The sequence below is a fragment of the Nyctibius grandis genome, chromosome Z (genome assembly GCF_013368605.1).
Source record: "Nyctibius grandis isolate bNycGra1 chromosome Z, bNycGra1.pri, whole genome shotgun sequence".
Lineage (NCBI taxonomy): Eukaryota > Metazoa > Chordata > Aves > Nyctibiiformes > Nyctibiidae > Nyctibius > Nyctibius grandis.
The window spans coordinates 40154493-40174081 of NC_090695.1; the positions used below are offsets into that span (position 1 = coordinate 40154493).

General features: G+C 40.6%; 1 protein-coding gene across 6 annotated transcripts in view; it reads right to left on the bottom strand.

The window, feature by feature from the left end:
• The window catches only part of TJP2 (tight junction protein 2), a 72384-nt gene that overhangs the window by 22669 nt on the left and 30126 nt on the right, over positions 1-19589 (bottom strand). For 3 of the 6 annotated variants that reach the window (XM_068422098.1, XM_068422099.1, XM_068422095.1), the window contains exons 2-3: positions 5898-5951; positions 1209-1333 (exon numbers count right to left, since the gene is read on the bottom strand). In XM_068422098.1, the coding sequence (XP_068278199.1) occupies positions 1209-1333; positions 5898-5942 (170 nt within the window). In that variant the 5' untranslated portion in view covers positions 5943-5951. Of the gene's footprint in view, positions 1-1208; positions 1334-5897; positions 5955-19589 lie in introns of all 6 variants that reach the window. The other 3 variants (XM_068422096.1, XM_068422097.1, XM_068422094.1) reach the window with 1 other exon arrangement.

Sequence of the window (19589 nt, forward strand, 5' to 3'; positions counted from 1 at the left end):
AAATAGCTCTCTTCACAGCCCATATATCCAAATACGGTATCAAACTTCATGTTGTAACACTGCATCAAGAGCTCCCATCTACTTATGCTCGCTCTACCCTAAAAAGGATTGCAGGATTGTAATTCCTGCACACTCTGAAGATTAGGCCTATACTCCTTGGTTTGCTGGAGGAATAGCTCTTTGCATTCAGTTTTCTTCAGAATGTGTTTTGCCTGAATGTGCCGAAATTGCTTGGTATTACCTTGTCATCATCAATTTACCTAGGATCTTACATAATTCGCAGACAGGATTTTATTCCCAAATCACAGGCAATTATGGAACAGGATGGATGAGAGTGGTGTTGTGCAGGGGTCACCACTGTAAAACGAAGGTTTTATACATCTATGTTGAGAATGGTTTGTTACCAACTTCACAATAATCCTTTTATCCAGTCCTTCAACAACTACTCCCATGTCAGCCTTTTCATTACCTCACCAAAAATTAAGGTTTGGCAAAATGGCCAGAATCTCCTGTTTTGAATTACTATTATTGCACAATCTTCGTCGTTCTTCCAAATTGCCTAGTCCTCATCAGGTATTCCAGGTCAAACGATGAAAAAACTGATCAGCAGTGGGCTAGAAAGTGTTTATTTCAGCCTACAGATTTAAAATTACTTGTCAATGACAGATGTTGCCTCACCAAGGATGATGTTACCAGGAGGGCTACAGAAACACTTTATTTCCATATTTTTTTCCTTAAAAGATAAAATAAATATTTAGCAAACACTTTTGTTTCTCTTCCTTCCCCATTATTGTTCCTGACACCTTAGGACTGAAGACCCTTCTCTGGGCTGACTTAAGCCATTCTCTTGAAAATTAATGATTGATTACGAAATATGTTTCCTGCAGGAAGAACAGGGAGAATTTTTAAGATACTAAGTATTTCTACTGTTTCTTGAAAAGAAATGCAATCTTAAGAGAAACATACGGAACTCTAAAAGCTTTTCAACACCACTGAAATTTAATTTCTTACAAAATAGCAAATAAAAACACCTCCCAGTGGAGTTTGTTTTGTTTTTTATTTAAAACAGACATCTAGGTTTTTAAGAAGGCATCTATATTGAGTGGATTAAATCACCAGCATTTCAACCAAGCCTGTCTGAAGGTTTTATGTATTCTACAGCCATGCCCCTCAAAATGTGCCAGACAGAGAAATATGAAATTGCTTACTGAAGTAATCCATCTGCTGGACCACCCGGGAGAACATCTGAAATGACTATTGATGTTTCACCATCTTCAAAATGAGGGTTATCTCTGCCGCCAGAAACTGCAATCCCAAATCCTCGTTTTGAATCCTTTACAACAAAAACAAATACAACAAAACTCAATTCCATCCATAGGAATTCTGATAGGAAGAAAGAAGAGTAACATGAATGTTTCTGTGATGGCACTTTACCTAGATATTATTTAAAATATGTTAGTTGCATGCAGAGAGTTGCAGAAACACATAGCACCTCTAGATTTAAAAAGGAATGGGTTTACAAATCCATGTAGCAAGATGGCATGTTCCTGTGTTCCAAAACCTCATTCTACAGCCTTGTGATGGTTAGTAACTAAGCAAAGGACTCACTAACTTAGCCTGCATTTTGCTGCACCATCCCACTGGTTACTCATATCAAATTTATTGTTAGATAAATCTATTTTGTTAGTGATGCTTGGGAAACTGGAACAGCTTTTCCAGGATCTTATCTTCATTATGACTGCTGTCAAGTTTGTAATAACTACTTACTCCTCGATCAGACTAAATAAGATCATGGCTGATTACAAAAAGCAAGCAGTGAACTTGTGAATTCTCTCTAATCATCCTCTCTCACAATCAACTATTTTAAATATGTAATTTATGTCAAACTTGTCATCATAGAAATATCAGATCCAAAAAAGCCCTAAGATGGCATTCATAAAATCAGGGACGCTTAACAGAGTGTGAAGGACACATATCTATAACACTAGACCTGAGAACTGTTAGCGTAACTGAACTGCAGACAAGAAGGTGTGCACAAATCCATACACTTTGTTAAATACACAGGTTTAATTTTATCAGCTATTTAACACAGACCTCCTATCACTACAAAATATAAATTATGCCACATTTAAACAAAATATTTTAACATAGTGGCAAAGTAATACACCAAATTAAAGTGGTGCTTTCCCCCAACTCACACTCAGCATTTGTAGTTCATCACATGCCAGCTTATGTTCCACTTACATCAATATTAAGTGGTTATGTCTTTGAGGAGGAAAAAAGCAATGTGTTTCTTTTTCAACAGCACTTCACTTGCTGCACCTTAGTTTTACAGGAAGCAGTTTGATGCTTCAAGCCAAAACAATACCAAAATAATGGTAAAATACATTGGTAGTGGCTGATGCAGTAAGTCCAATAGCCCTTTGCCACTTCAGTAGTACAAGCCTGTCTCTGAGGCAAAGAAGTAATGCTCATTTACAAGATATTCAAGATCTGACAAGTTGAAAATTACAGGAACTAAGGTCTGCTTCTGCAGTGTTTCTCCTGTCTACCTCTGTAACCTGAAAAACAATCCTTTCTCAACAATTCAGCACATAAAACAGGTGGCGTAGGAAAGATCACTGTTTTATCTGGGGTCATCAAGTTGAGTTCATTGCAGAACATGTAAAAAACCATAAGCAGCACAGCACAGGCTGCTCACTGAAACCAGACCATCAAAACAACTGGGAAGACCACCACACTGCACCCTAGCCATTAGAGAACTCTGAAACAAGAGGCCTACTTTCTTTAACTCAAAAGGACTCTATAAAATGAGATACTTCATTTTTTCTTAGAAGAATTGATAAATCACAGAATCACAGAATCACAGAATGTTAGGGATTGGAAGGGACCTCGAAAGATCATCTAGTCCAATCCCCCTGCCGGAGCAGGATTGCCTAGACCATATCACACAGGAACGCGTCCAGGCGGGTTTTGAATGTCTCCAGAGAAGGAGACTCCACAACCTCTCTGGGCAGCCTGTTCCAGTGTTCAGTCACCCTCACCGTAAAGAAGTTTTTCCTCAAATTTAAGTGGAACCTCCTGTGCTCCAGCTTGCACCCATTGCCCCTTATCCTGTCAAGGGATGTCACTGAGAAGAGCCTGGCTCCATCCTCTTGACACTTGCCCTTTACATATTTATAAACATGAATGAGGTCACCCCTCAGTCTCGTCTTCTCTAAGCTAAAGAGACCCAGCTCCCTCAGCCTCTCCTCATAAGGGAGATGTTCCACTCCCTTAATCATCTTCGTGGCTCTGCGCTGGACTCTCTCTAGCAGTTCCCTGTCCTTCTTGAACTGAGGGGCCCAGAACTGGACACAATACTCCAGATGCGGCCTCACCAGGGCAGAGTAGAGGGGGAGGAGAACCTCTCTCGACCTACTAACCACACCCCTTCTAATACACCCCAGGATGCCATTGGCCTTCTTGGCCACTAGGGCACACTGCTGGCTCATGGTCATCCTGTTGTCCACTAGGACCCCCAGGTCCCTTTCCCCTACGCTGCTCTCCAACAGGTCTGCCCCCAACTTGTACTCGTACATGGGGTTGTTCTTGCCCAGATGCAGGACTATACACTTGCCCTTGTTATATTTCATTAAATTTCTCCCCGCCCAACTCTCCAGCCTGTCCAGGTCTCTCTGAATGGCTGCGCAGCCTTCCGGTACATCAGCCACTCCTCCCAGTTTTGTGTCATCAGCGAACTTGCTGACAGCGCACTCTAATCCTTCATCCAAGTCATTAATGAATATATTGAATAGAACTGGTCCCAGAACCGACCCTTGAGGGACTCCGCTAGACACAGACCTCCAACTGGACTCTGTCCCACTGACCACTACTCTCTGGCTTCTTTCCTTCAGCCAGTTCACAATCCACCTCACTACCCGATCATCCAGACCACACTTCCTCAGTTTAGCTGCGAGGATGCTGTGGGAGACCGTGTCAAACGCTTTACTGAAATCGAGATAGACCACATCCACAGCTTTACCATCATCTATCCACCGGGTAACATCCTCATAAAAGGCTATCAAGTTGGTTGAGCAAGACTTCCCCTTGGTGAAGCCATGCTGAGTGCCCCTAATGATCCCCCTGTCCTTGATGTGCCTAGAGACAGCACCAAGGACAAGTTGCTCCATCACCTTTCCGGGGATGGAGGTGAGGCTGACCGGTCTATAGTTACCCGGGTCCTCCTTCTTGCCCTTTTTGAAGACTGGAGTGACATTCGCTTTCCTCCAGTCCTCAGGCACCTCTCCCGTTGCCCACGACTTAGCAAAGATGATGGAGAGTGGCCTAGCAATGACTTCCGCCAGCTCCCTCAGCACCCGCGGGTGCATCCCATCAGGGCCCATGGATTTATGGATGTCCAGATTGCTTAATTGGTCCCTGACCTAGCCCTCATCTACCAAGACAGATTCCTCCTCTATCCTGACTTCTTCTGGGGCCACAGGGGTCCGGGGCTCCTCAGGACAGCCTCCAACAGTATAGACAGAGGCAAAGAAGGCATTCAGTAACTCCGCCTTCTTTTTATCCTCTGTCTCCAGGGCCCCCACCTCATTCATCAGTGGGCCTACATTGCCTCTAGTGTTGGCTTTACCTGCAATGTATTTGAAGAAGCCCTTTCTGTTGTCCTTGACCTCTCTTGCAAGGTTTAATTCCAAGGAGGCCTTAGCTTTCCTAGTTGCCTCCCTACATCCTCTGACAACAGACTTATATTCCTCCCAAGTGGCCAGCCCCTCCTTCCACGATCTGTACACCCTCTTCTTCCACTTGAGTTTGCCCAGCAGTTCCCTGTTTAACCATGCAGGTCTCCTGGTACCCTTCCTTGACTTCCTACCTGTTGGGATGCTCTGATCTTGAGCTCGGAAGAAGCAGTCCTTGAATGCTAACCAACTATCTTGGGTCCCCTTACCTTCTAGTACCCTGTCCCATGGGATTTCCCCTAGCAATTGCTTGAAAAGGCCAAAGTTGGCCCTCCTGAAGTCCAGGGTTGTGATTCTGCTAGCTATTCTGTTCCTGCCACATGAGATCCTGAACTCTACCATCTCATAGTCACTACAACCAAGGCTGCCCTCAACCTTCACCTCTTCAACCAGACCCTCCTTGTTAGTGAGGATCAGATCCAGCAGCGCTCCTCTCCTAGTTGGCTCATCCACCATTTGCATCAGAAAGTTATCATCAACGCACTGGAGGAACCTCCTGGACTGGGGATGGCTGGCTGAGTAGGCCTCCCAGCAAATATCAGGGTAGTTGAAATCCCCCATGACAACCAGGCCCTGTAATTGCGAGACTGCTCTCAGCTGCCTGTAGAAGGCCTCATCACCGTCCTCATCCTGATCCGGTGGCCTGTAATAGACACCCACAACAGTATCTACAGACATCTACAGTCCATGTATTTTAGAAATTTTGATGACAGTAATTTTCTACTAAATTCTATACTGGTATATACTAAAGTACAGGGAAAAAAATAATCAGTGAAATTATGTTCAGTGACTATTGTAAAGCTTGGACATTAACCACAACTCCCTGATAGAACCATCAGCTTTGTTTTTAAGGTTACTCGATAATGAATTTAGCTATGTGGCTGGCATGTGGTATATTATACTGTCATCACAAAGACCAAATGGTAGCAGACATAGCACTTAAATTGTTAATTTAATTTACGCTTAACACTAGAGAGTCACTCATACTACTGTATGAGTAACTAGCAATTAACCTTTAAAATTAAAAACAGATCTGATTTGGACAACAAATTAATCCTATTCTAGACTCAGATATGCTAATAACATCTATTGTAAAACATACTTAGACTAAACCAGTGCTTGAATATCTGAAAACTAAAAATATAACAGGCATTCACTCACCTTTTGTAAGGTCACAGTGTACTGTTCCCATATTAGCTCTTCCATGCCTGGGGCCTGCTGCACACAGAAACCAATTAATAAAACACAAAGCATACACTATCTAAATTAAAATGTGAATGCCCCATTAAAACACAGGTATAAAAATGAGTATTCTAACAATTTGGTAAAGTTAGTATGAAACGTACGTATTTCAATTAATGATTATTTTTTCTTTAAAAAGGCAAAATATTAATAGGTCCTGGCTGGCAGAATCCCTTCACATTTCACACATTTAACAGCTCATTCTGATTTTCTGGAAAAGTCTCATTCAGCAAAAGCATTTAATTCAGATGACACTAGCATTATACAGACCCGATTCAAGTAACACACAAAATACTTAAGGAAGACCTCTCCATTACAGTATGCATTAAGATTAGCAGTTGAAACTGAGGTTTTCAAAACAAACTAGTCTTCAGTTCTTTTGCTTCTTGTTCAAAAAGATTTAACAAAATGTTTTGTCCACTATGAACTGTGTAACTGAGTATTTAGGTTCCCCTCAAGAAATTAAATTTTACAGGGAAACACAAGTGTATCACTATATAAGCACTGGTATATCCATTTTTGTGACGCTTCTCAGACACATCTTTTTTCCACATTTCCAGTTAAAACTGATCCTGAACCGATCAGTTTATCTTACATGATATAACCCAAAATCTTTCCAACATCACAGCTTAAAATATAATACAGAATCATCACCCAGCTGTGATGCATCATATAGTACACAGCCAGCCCCTTCAGTGCCTGCTCTGTAAAATGAGGAGAAAAATGAGACACAATATTTGATACACTGCAAACAGTTCAAAATGCAAAGCATCCATTGCAGAAGAAAAACCCAGGCATTGCACGAGTATGTGTACGCACACAGTCAAGCTGTAGGTTTATTTGTTTTTACTGCTAAAAGTGGTCTGCTTTCTTGGGAAGCTAAGAGTTTGCTCAGAAAACAATTTCAGGCTTCAGAAGATCAGTTTTGACTTAATGGTCTTTTAAAGGCATTAAAGGGATTACTGGTAACTAAACTCCAAAACAATAGACAGAGAAGTGATACAAGAAGGGTATGACTGTACTTTAAAGCATCCCCTGTATTTCCAGAGTAAAAGTCTTCTGGCAGAACACAACTATTTAGCAAGCTATGGGTGTTGTTTCTTGAATGCAAAGAACCCCATGATGTATTCTTCCAGTGGATTCTGAGGACTCCAAAGGGGAAAAAGTCTCCCATTGCACATTCACTGTATTGAAAAACAAACTTAAATCATAAGTCCTGCTCAGAGTTCCTGAGGGAATACGCAAAACATTCAGCATTCTTACCAGGAATTTTACAACACTGAACAGTGTTAAATTTCCACTGTTCTCCCAGAAAACGAACAATGCTCTCCAGTTTACTGAACCTTTTGGGTCTAATTAAAAAATTCATTTCAAGTACCTGGAGGAGAGGATGGCTTATATTAAAAATACTACAAGTAAGTATTTCTAAATTTCTACTTGTCTAGATCAGACAAGAATGAGTGGCATTTATAACTGTTAGTATTAAAACATATATGTCTTGAGTCAGTGAATTACTCTGCTGAAGTACATGGTGAAATTATTTTATCTGACATTCCCATTTAACCACCTGACACGTCTAACCCTTCAACTAGCTCACACTGAACTCTCTCACTACATGTATTGCCTTACACAGAGAGCCTCCCGTAAGTAAAGCATTTCTCCTTAACTAAGTGCTTTTTCTGAGCTGCTGTGATGCTGTGGTAAATAGAAGCGTCTAGGCTTGCTTGTCTGGCATGCATGAATATACGCAAACAGTTTACGTACTACTGACCCTTGGCTACACCATCACTGCCCTGCTTTTCTATATGACACTTTTAAGCTCTGCAGTCTGTGCTAAAGAAGGGCCTCAGTGTCATTTAAATTCCAGTTGACTTCACTGCAGAAAGTTTCAGAAATGAAAGACAGTATCAAATGATGGGTAAAAACTGAAGGACAAGCATGTGGGTTCAAATTTTGTAGAAGCAGGGGAGATGGAAAATCTTTTCCATCCTTCTCACTGTATAGAAGACTCAAACTTGTATGTGTAGCAAGAACATCACTTAAATTCAGTTTGCACTGTATGCAGTTCTTACCAACACTATCTCCAGCCCAGAATACTGAGTCCTGCTCTGCTCAGGCAAAATAGCAAGGCATGCAGGATGCAATTGACGAGAGCTTACCGTGGGGACAAAGAGCAGCACAGTTGCTTTACTCTTCCAGAAACTCTAACACCAGCTCTTTCAATACACTACCTACTAAAGGAAGGCCTGCGAAATCACGGCTTATTCAGTAAAACACTGCAGAAAAAGGACTAAGGAAAGCACAATAAAGATATTGGGAAAGGATTTATGGGTATGGAACAGGTAAGCTTACAGGAATTTCCTTCCAGAAAACTAAGCCTCCCATGAGCAGTGGCACAAGTAAAACCTTGTGCATAACTGGAGAGACGCATTGTGTAGTAAATCAAAGCATCATAAAATAACAGGATTAAGTTTACTTAGCTCTGATAAATAAGTCTCATGGTGTCTGGTCACAAAAATAAGTAATAAGAATGGAAGAGAAACTACTGCCTACAGACCCTACAATTAAGGTCTTGCAAGATGTTTAGCCTATAGTATCATCTCTGTGCCTAGAAAAAGTTCCTCATAGTATCATTGACTGTCTCAGGTACTTTCTGTGTAAATTTGGGGGGTTTATTTTTAGCTTGAAACTGTTTCTGAACATTAAACAAAAGCTACCTAAATAATGCACTTTTAAATTCTTAAGTATTTGTTAAAGTAATACATTTTTAGAAATTGCTGCTTGTGAAACTGCTCCCATTTGCTGGATGCTATACTAGTGAAGCAAAGTACACTATGCACTTGCAAAGCTGATTTTGTGCAACATAATTACCAAGAAAACAGGACTAGTTCTGCCATACTGATAAAGACATGCAGGCTCTGTAACACAGTTCAGAGAACTGAATGGTCACCTTGGAAGCCCATAAGGCACAAACCACAGCTGTACTCCCTCAAATCTCTAAGCAATAATCTCTTTAACATTATAAAACGTACTGCTGCTTGCCATTGCCATGATGCTAACCCATACTGACAGATTAATGGAGAAGAGAAGATTGAGAGGGAGGGAGAGACTACAAATGTTATAATTCATCAGTTGAGGACTTGACCAAAACTAAGATTGAAGTCTCCACCACAGTCACAAAATTCCTGTATTCCACATCTAATAATACGACTGTCCTCTGAATGCATCAAGTGATGGGTTACAAAAAGCCTCCATCACCTTGCAGTTTCTTCATCTGTAAGGAAACACAAAGTGATCCTGAGCAGCCTGGGCATCCCATATGGGATCGCAATTTCAGTGCAAGATTGCACACCAAAACACCGGAGAGAGAAAGGCAGTCAAAATGGTTAAGAAACCCATCTTCAGTTACTAATAGTAACTGTTTTGCCAGTCCACCCAGGTTTCACACAGATAGCAGGCAACCTGCAGTAAATGCAAATTACTGTAATTAGCTAGTCTAAATTCACTACTGACTAAAGTCAGTCTATTTCTAATTAGAACACTGTAGTCAGGATTTGCTTAAATCTGCCTAATGCTCATATACCAAAATGACAGGTGCCTTCTACACACCCAGAACAGACTGCTTAGCAGAATCTTTGGCAGGAAACAAGTCGAAGTGCTAAAATTGTCTGTGTGCTACGAACAGGCAGCAGTTGCAACTCTCACTGACAGCCATCAGAGATTTATGCAATTACTTGCTACTCAGAGATCATCAAAGACAACTTCATGCACACCGAAAGAACAAAACCGGAAGACCTGCCACAACAGTTATCCGGCTATAAAAGTGAGTTGGAGAGGGGAGGGATATACGGGGCGGGGGGGGAGAGAAAAGACTTGGAGCAAGACGCAACAAAAAGCAACTCACGTGCCCTTTCAAAATCCCCAACTTTTTGACTGCATGTGACCACATTCTCTGCAGAGCTTGAGCTGTCTTCATTGCTGCAGGGTATAATCTGTGAGAGGACACCGTACATCCCCGTCTTTTCATCTGTTTCCACCACTGAACATGGTTATGTAATTCTAATACAATAGTGGCCTACATACTCGAACAAATCCTGCCGTCAGTTTCACACAGAAACATATCAAAACTACAGTAGGGAAATCTACCAGGAGTTTAACTAACTCTCACTTTAAGACACAGGAAAAAAGCAGTACTGTAATCTTACAGGTTTTTTTAAAAAATTGTCAGGAACAGATCAATATGCAGCAAGTTATTATTCGTCCAAGCACAGATGTGTTCACCCCATCAGGAGCCTGCTTGAAACTTTCAAGAAATAAGGCTTAAAAAGCACAGTGCAGGTTATTTGAAAATTCATATTCTGACTATAATATTTTATAGTAAAAATTACCACTTGACTCCCTTGTCTTGAGTAACGCTGTGGTTTAGCAGCCTCTATCAAGTCTTAACAATTTAACTGCTGAATCCAGGAAGTCCTTATGCAGAAATAACTGTATGCGTGTGAGTAAGCCCTTCAACTGCATGTGTAAAATTACGTATGAACACTTGCAGAACTGTGGACTTGGCTCCAGCAGGCAAAAGGAAAGAGAAAAGGAATAATAATATCTGCAAATGACAGACACTCCCTCTGCCCTCAAACATGTAGTACGGTATTTGTAAGAATGATAAGCTAATCATACAGTCAAATAGATGACTTTATTGGAAAACAGGTCAAGCTATCAGTTTCAACTATGCCACATGAATGCTGTGAAATTTAAGCCTTAAGTGAACTTTTCCACTAGACTTTATGTTCACAGGCAGTGAACAGACAGGAACACATGCCAAGTTCAGTACATAATGCTAACCAAAACCTCCATCCACAGATTGCATTTTTCATTAGTGGAACAATGTTAATTGCTCAAGAGTAAGAATTCAGACAACAGTGGAATATCTGGGGTTTTTTTCAGGTGGTGGGTTTTTTGTTGTTTTGTTTTTTTTTTTCATTTTTTTCCACTTACAATTAAGACTGAATTCAACATCCTGTGTTTCCACTGTGACCCCACCTCTGCAGTAGCCAGCAGAATGACGATGAACACAGGCGTGCACCTTCAGCGCTGAGTTGCCAAGGGGGAACACCGTTCAGCCTGCACTGAGGGGGTCTGGGAGAAGCACACTGACACCAGCCTCTGACTGCAGCTTCCCACTTCCAGAGCACACGAGTGGATGGAAGTAGTTTAAGACTGTTATTAGAGTTCGGTCAAAACAGTTTAGAATCTCCATCAACATTTCTAAAGAAAAAAATCATTCCTCTGAACAGACTCACATTCACAGCTTCCAAAAACGTGTTTTTATTTTATTTATTTTTACAAAACCAGCAGGACGCAGAAACATGCGTAAGGATGTATTTGAGACCTCTCTAGCCCTGTCTTAGACCTCCTGCTCTCCTCCTCCTTGCCCTGACAAAGCATCAATGGCACTCCAAATAGAGAAATATAACCAAAAAAAAGACTGTGATGACATGGAGAACAAAAATGGCGAAACATTGTCCATGAGATGTAGTGGTTATAACAGCAAGGACTCTTCTTGGGTTTTGGACTGTCTTTTCTCTAAAGAAAAGTGAGAAACACAGATGGATTGACTCCACCTAAATTTAAAAGGAATCTGAAAAGAAAATTAAAAAACAATAATCAGGAAGTCTAGTAACGTTACTGCAAATTTTCTTGCATAGTCAGAACAGGAACTGCGAACAGACTGATGAGTTAACAGAAAGATGAAGGCTTTTGCATTTGGATATTTAATTTTGGAGGAAAACAATTTCTCCATGATAGGAATTTCTCTATTTGATTTATTAAAGTGAGAGGGAAAGGATTTTTTTAAAACTAACAAACAAGCACTGTTCCAGTGTCTTTTGACCTTACCTGCATGCCTCTTTACAAACGGTAAAAGAAACTAAAGCCTAACTTCACCCCCAGCACAAGATTACAGGTACAATTACAAGCCTTTCACATGTCACACCTATTCGACATCTATTATCCACAGACATTTCAAACTGAAACTCTTTTTGAAAGCAAGCTCAAATCCAATGAGACACACAGACTCCCACAGAGAACCAAAGTGTATCTAGACAATAAAACGTTTTGAATCATGTGGGGAAAAATGGATCGAAAAATAAGCATGATGATCTGTTCTATAAAAGTGGGATTGTGAAAAGAAAAGCAGAGCTCCCAGAAAGCTCAACAGAGTGATCTCAGAATGTCACAGCAAAGCCTTACAGCAGGAGGCAGCATCCCTCCACCCACCCAGGTGAAGAAAGAGCTTCCTTACCTCAGCATGATCTCCCCAGCAGAAAAGCTAAATAGAAGTCTTACACCTAGCACTATCTGTTTTGATCTCTTCCTTCTCAAAGACCAGATACATTACCAGAGGATTCAGAAACTGCCCTCACATGTCACCTGCCTGCTGAAAGGCAATTATGACAAACAAAATTTGATGGCCCTAGATTTATATGCATTCAAAGATGCTGATGCACTTCAACTTCTGGAGAGAGAATCCCCTCAACAGACAGTGAAGGCTGGGTGAAATGAGAAGCAATCTGTACATCAGTGTGTGGATGTACACACACCTCCTCTTTTTCATCTGTACGCCATAGCCTACTAGGCTATTAAAGATGACTATGAAAAGATGATCACATAACACAAGCTGCATATCCAGAGCCTGTCAAGTATCCTTAATTAACAGAGTGAAAAAAAAACTGAAGAGGAACAGGTCCTTTACCAGGTCTTTCCTCTGCAGTAAGGAAGGACACTGAAGAGACTTTGAAGTAAGAAGGCTCTGACCGAAGCATTTTCATGAAGTATCTGCAGATGCTATGGCAGATCTTTGGTTAGGATCTAGAAGGATGAGAAAAACTATTTACCCATGGATCTTTTACAATACAGCCAACATCTCACAAAAAAAGGAAGTACTCTAATGCTCTAATTAAGAGAAGTATTTCCTACTTTTTGTGTAGGCTCCTGCACCAATACAGCAACCCCCAGAAAAGCAACAGATAATCCTGAAGAAACAGGTTCCCAGAATGATGTATGGCTCAGATTAAAGTAAGAGAAGTGATAAAAATTGGTTTACAAAAGATACCGACTAGGAGTAACATGCAATTGCTCTTCAACAAGGCAGAAAACTCTTTTTTTTTTTTTTTTTTTTTTATTTCTCCCAGGGTCATGAAGGAGAAACACACATAAGGGACAGCTCCATACTAAGAGATCATCAGTTCTACTTTCACATTCGAGTGAAATCAAGATGGTTGTTCATATCAGGATGGTTATATTATCAGGATGCAGGAAGTTAAAAAAAAAAGTCACATACTGTACAAGTAAGTATACCTCTGCACTGGAGTGACAACTTTTGAAGGAGAAAAAAAAAATTCATGTAGAAATGAACTGTGCAGACAATCCTTTGTTCCCCTTCCCTCCAATGGAGAATTATCAGTTAGTTATAGCATTTGCTTTCTCCAAAATTACAAGAACAAATACCTTGCTAAGAGAGCAAAGGTATTTTGCTTGTCACAAGCACATTCATCATGTATTATCAGACTTTGTGTAAGAAATGTTTTTTTCCAAAATGCATTTAGAAGCAGTAATCTCAAGATAAGGGTTGTCTAAAAGGACCTATTTACAGAAAATATAAACTGAGCATGTTTCTAATCATTTGTTCTTCATACCTTTAACCAGTTGAATGTCATTACACAGAAACACAAATAACTGTTTTTAATGCAAAAGAAGTAACGATGTCAAAAACTTTTCTTTATCATATTTCACTTAAAAGTTACAGTATTCACTTGCTATAATTTGTAAATTCTATCTACAATGGCACTGGCAAATGCTACGTAAGTACAACACGCCTATTCCAGGCATTCAATGACCAATATTTACTTAAGTTGCATGAAAATTTTTAAAACCATCAAATGAGAACTGTTTATTATACAATAATTAAGGGTTTTTTTGTTTTACTTCTTTCAGGAACAGTTTGAATCCAGCATCATGACAATGCCCACAGTCATTACTTGACACTGTGCTCAGCACTATTTCAGCTGCAGAGCCAGGAGCATAATTCAGGCTTCTTGACTTCCACTGAAACATGTTGTGCAAGGAAGCGAACACACAATTTCCTCCATTTCTGTCAAACAGATGTCTCACGACAAAACAACCCCTGTAATAGGAAAACAGGGGTCAACGTCCTCCCACTGTGGGAGTTTTAGCCACCTAACAGATGGGGAAAAAATCTAGGGTGGCAGAACTTGCATTCATTTCTATTTCTCGTTGCACTATGACACTCCAAATGCCTTCCAGAATGCAAACTGAACTAGAATCCAGTCCTATGCAGAACTGAGGCAATAAAGGGCAACAGCACTGTTCACCAGACTATGGCGAACATTAATTGACAAACACATCTAGGTCTCATTTGCACTGTAGCTCTGTTACTAACATTCACAGTATAACGTCCCAGATTTTCTAGTGCACAAAAATTGTTTCAAAAATAAGCCAAAGGAGATGGAAAAAAAGGCTGCATACAGACAGAAAATCTCTGCTGATCTGGAGCTTTGACAAGTTGTGTGCTTTTTAATTCAAAATATATCACTTAATCCAGCTCACAGCATGTCAATGACAAACAATGCTTAAACATAATGAAGGATATCACACAATCTGCCCATAATAGCAGCCCCTGCAACAGCATTTTTCAAATGGTTCACAGTGATGAAATAGCATTCCCAGTTGAAAGAATTTTTGCAGAAATTTGCCCAAGCACAGGAAAAACACACCAAAGTAGAGGCACGGGATTTGAACTTTGCAAGTATTTAATTATTCCGCAATTCCAAAAAATAAAGGGAATAACAAGTAACCTGGACACTGAAAAGAAGCCAGTAAAGAATGTGGCACTGGGCATCCTTTTGCTGGATTACTGAGTAAAGCACATAATCTCTGAATAGTTTCATTTGTTTCAACTCTGTATTAAAGAAATAAATAAAACTGGGGAGGCTGTACATATAAGTATCTGAGTAATGCATACACTAGTCTCTTTTGGAGAGGAAAAAAAAAAAGAAGAACTGCTTTTCAGGGAAATTTTTATCTGTCCCTGCCAGTAAGATACTGCATAGGAAAATGGTGTTTCCTTAAAGCCAAACATTTACCAATTATATTGAAGATTTTCAGAAAGCAGGACAAGCATTTTGAAAGAAAGAAAGGGGAGAATCAGGATTTTCTTAAAACATTCTGGGTTCAAGCCACAATTCACCTCAGAAACAGCTAATAAAAATCCAGGGTGGGTTTTTTTGGTTGTTTTTTTTTTGCTTGCTTTCTAGATGCTTTCTTCTTCTCAGGCTCATTAAGGTTTCCTTGCCTCCAGAAACAAGCACCTTTGGAAGGTTCACAGACTACCAACATCCCTTTTCATCTTTGGCAGTGAAGGCTTCTCTTCCCCAACACACATCCACTGCATAGGCTGGGTATGGTTCCACAAGATACGAACTAAACAACAACTTCCTTTTGACCATAACAATTTCCACCTTCCTCCTCCTTATTTACTTGTGGCCCCTTGACTCATGCCATGAATTCTGCTGTTTGGCTCCTCAAAGTAAGCCAAAACAACTTCCTAAAGCAGCAAAAAGATGCTCATCTTTTCCCACTGGATTACTCTATTGCCATTTCTGTGAGCTGAACTGACTTGCCAAGGAACAGCTGAATACCAGGAGATGAAGCAGAAAGAATGTTAGAACTCTGCACTTAAGATCAACTCAGGCGTCAGTTGAAGCTTCACCTTCGAGAATGCACCAGGGTAGGAAAGCTAGATTTTATTAAAAGGACAGATTAAATACATAACCATAGAATCATTTAGTTTGGAAAAGACCATTAAGATCATTGAGTTCCACCGTTAACCTAACACTGCCTAGTCCACCACTAAACCATGTCCCTAAGCACCACATCTACTCGTCTTTCAAATACCTGAAAGGATGGTCACTCCACCACTTCCCTGGGCAGCCTGTTCCAATGCTTCACAGCCCTTTCAGTGAAGAAATTTTCCCTAACATCCAATCTAAACTTCCCCTGGCGCAACGTGAGGCTGTTTCCCCTCATCCTATCACTTGTTACTTGGGAGAAGAGACTGACACCCACCTCACTACAACCTCCTTTCAGGTAGTTGTACAGAGCGATAAGGTCTCCCCTGAGCCTCCTTTTCTCCAGACTAACCAACCCCAGTTCCCTCAGCCGCCCCTCGTAAGACTTGTGCTCTCGACCCTTCACCAGCTTCGTTGTCCTTCTTTGGACTCTCTCCAGCACCTCAGTGTCTGTCTTGTAGTGAGGGGCCCAAAACTCAACACAGTATTCACGGTGTGGCCTCACCAGTGCCAAGTACAGAGGGACAATCACTTCCCTCGTCCTGCTGGCCACACTGTTTCTGATAGAAACCAGGACGCTGTTGGCCTTCTTGGCCACCTGGGCACGCACACATATTCAGCCAGCTGTTGACCAACAGCCCCAGGTCCTTTTCTGCCGGGCAGCTTTCCAGCCACTCTTCCCCAAGCCTGTAGCGCTGCATGGGGTTGTTGCGACCCAAGTGCAGGACCCGACACTTGGCCTTGTTGAACCTCATACAGTTGTCCTCGGCGCATCGATCCAGCCTGTCCAGATCCCTCTGCAGAGCCTTCCTACCCTCAAGCAGATCAACACTCCTGCCCAACTTGGTGTCTGCAAACTTACTGAGGGTGCACTCAATCCCCTCATCCAGATCATTGATAAAGCTATTAAAGAGAATTGGCCCCAATACTACTGAGCCCTGAAGAACATCACTTGTGATCAGCCACCAACTGATTAAACTCCATTCACCACAACTCTTTGGGCCCAGCCACCCAGACAGGAAAAGGGTAATAAGAGTAACACAGAAACAACTTTTAATGGAAAAGACAGGAAAATGAAGGTTCCTGAGTGGCTTTAACGGTACTTAAGACTATGAGAAAATATATTTTCTCCTGCTTTTTAATCCACCTTTGCTAAAACAACAGATTACTACCCTCATGCATATACTTTACCCTAGCACAACCTGATAGCCATTAATAGGTTATGTATCCTGTCTGTTTGCCCATATTCTAGAAGAAACATTTATGAAGGCTTTGCAGGTATAAATGTAAATCTAGGATATAACCTGATATGTAAAGATATTAAGATATATTAATAAAAAGATATTGTATATACATATATACACACACTAAATATATCTGCCCTTTAGCACAGATGAACAGAAAGAAAGCCTGATTCTTCTTCCCCCTCATGCTGCATATTAAAAAGGCATATAAGCACCAGGAGCTGCATTTCCGTCTCCCACTGAATCTGCAGGTTGCTTAGAAGTCTAGAGCAGACCAGCAAAACGAGTAGGAAACCTCATATTCCAGAAGAAACCCACCAAGTTTTCGACAAATTATTTTTGCACTACGCAGACGATCGATGCAAGCCAGCAGAACTCAGAGCCAAGACTCAGAGTGTACAACTCAGAGCTGAGCCAGGGAACACTAGGTGGTGCCGTGATTCTGCAGTCGAGCACACCGCTCCTGCCCCATAAAAAGAAGCTAAACGCAGCATTTCTTTCGAGTTTTAGAAATACAACTTCAGGCTATTGTTTTGGCACACAGCATGGTATTATTGTTCTGAAAAACTAGACTCAGTATTGCACAATATCTTCATTTATTTATTTCCCAAACAGATTGGCATTTGAGTGATTTTCATAAATATAATTCGTGTAAGTTAAAAAATTCTGAGAAAGGCCTAACATCTTGTTAGGCCAAAATCCTACTTCAAAACTTTCCTTTCTGACTAAAGATGACAGGAAATGTGATGTTAAAACAGGTGTTAGGTGATTTTTGTTTTGTTTCTTTAATCTCAAGCACATATCCCACCAGACTTTTTTTTTTTTTAAATTCCAGCTTTATTAAGCTTAAGTGCCTTTTCACCACAATTATTTCAAGAATTAATTGCACTGTTTATACAAAGGAAATAAACATATTCTCTGAGCAGTTTTATATTCTGGAAAAGAGAAACATCTGGTACTCCAAAGATAAACCATGCATATTACTCATCAGTCACACTCAGATACCATGGAAATAGGTAGCTGAAAAATTCTAAACGAGATTTTGAACCAATAGTACATGACAGTTGCACCTAAAGTTAGAAATGCTACATTTTAGCACTAACAATAAAAAAGGGAATTGTAGTTACATTTTTGGAGTGAAGCTTTTTCTTCCAGGCTACTTTTAACCTGAACAGAAGAAGTTTACACTTATAAGTACCATGAGATCCTTTAAAGTCCTGATTCTGCTGCTGACATAAAGGCACCATTTCTCCTTACACCAGAAAAGTCAAGCAACACACACACACACTGGAATTTCCTAAAATTAATTCATTTCTATTTCACAGTACTTGTGATCTCTGCCAGTAAGAACAACAGCTAATCATTTCAATTCAGTACCCAGAAATTACTTAGGATTGTGTGGTGCCTTTTTAAAACTATGATGCTATGCAACTATCATTTTAACAACTGCCCATTCCTCTTACTGTTCGAAAGGGGTAAATGCAAAAGCAGCCACCTGAACTGCTTTGATGGTATGGTACCAGGAGCAGGCCCTTATTTACCATTATCGGGGGAGGGGGGGGGGGGGGGGGGGGGGGGCGAGGGAGGGAACGGTGAGAGGGCATAAAAGCAGTATTTATTCAGCAGAGCGTAACGAATTCAGAACATGAAACTCAACATAAATTTACAACTTTTGCATGCTATAGAAATTAAAAATATACACGCAAAACTTCTACCCTATCCCAGAAAAGTTTAGAAGACAAGCAGAGTAGTTTACACTTGTTACAGCTGGATTATACTGAGTTTAGATGAATACATATGCATCATCAAAAGCCACTACAATATCCCATTACAAACTAAACAAAAGCCTATTCAAGATGGGCAGAAAAAAAACACCTGATTGTATCCAAAACACAGCTGCAAGACACACAGGTCTTACCCACTGAATATCTAAAACTCATAAAAATATAGCTTAGATCCATTTCAGGAGCAAGTTCCCTCCACTATCTTTTGCCCAACAACAGTTCTGTCATTAACCTGGTGAAATTACGCTGCAATTGTTTCAGTGCTTCCCCCAACAGGAAGCAACCAATTGTTCAAAATTTGTGAGGGAACAGCTTCAATTGAAGTACAAAATTGCCATTTTGGAGAAGAAAACAGATCCCACCCAGAAAAAGGGCAAAAAATGTTTTAAATTATTTTATTTCTTAGAAGACAATTTCTGCCTCTTGAGAAATAATATTCTGGGAACTAACATTCTTTTCATCGAAGTTTTCTTCCTTTTCATACATTGCTTCACAGAGGAAAGCCAGAAGCCGTTTCTCCCAAGTGTTCTGGGATGTGCAGCACCAGTCCAGTGGAGGAGTCTTGGGAACACTAATTTACTCTCCCATAGGTGTTGAAGGGGTTCTAAAGAAAAGAACAAACCTCACCCTCTTGGGGCACTGCAGGTGCCAAATCTTGCAATAAAGTGTATTTCCCCACCACCCCTTTTTCAAAAACACAGCAAGGCTTCGGGAGAT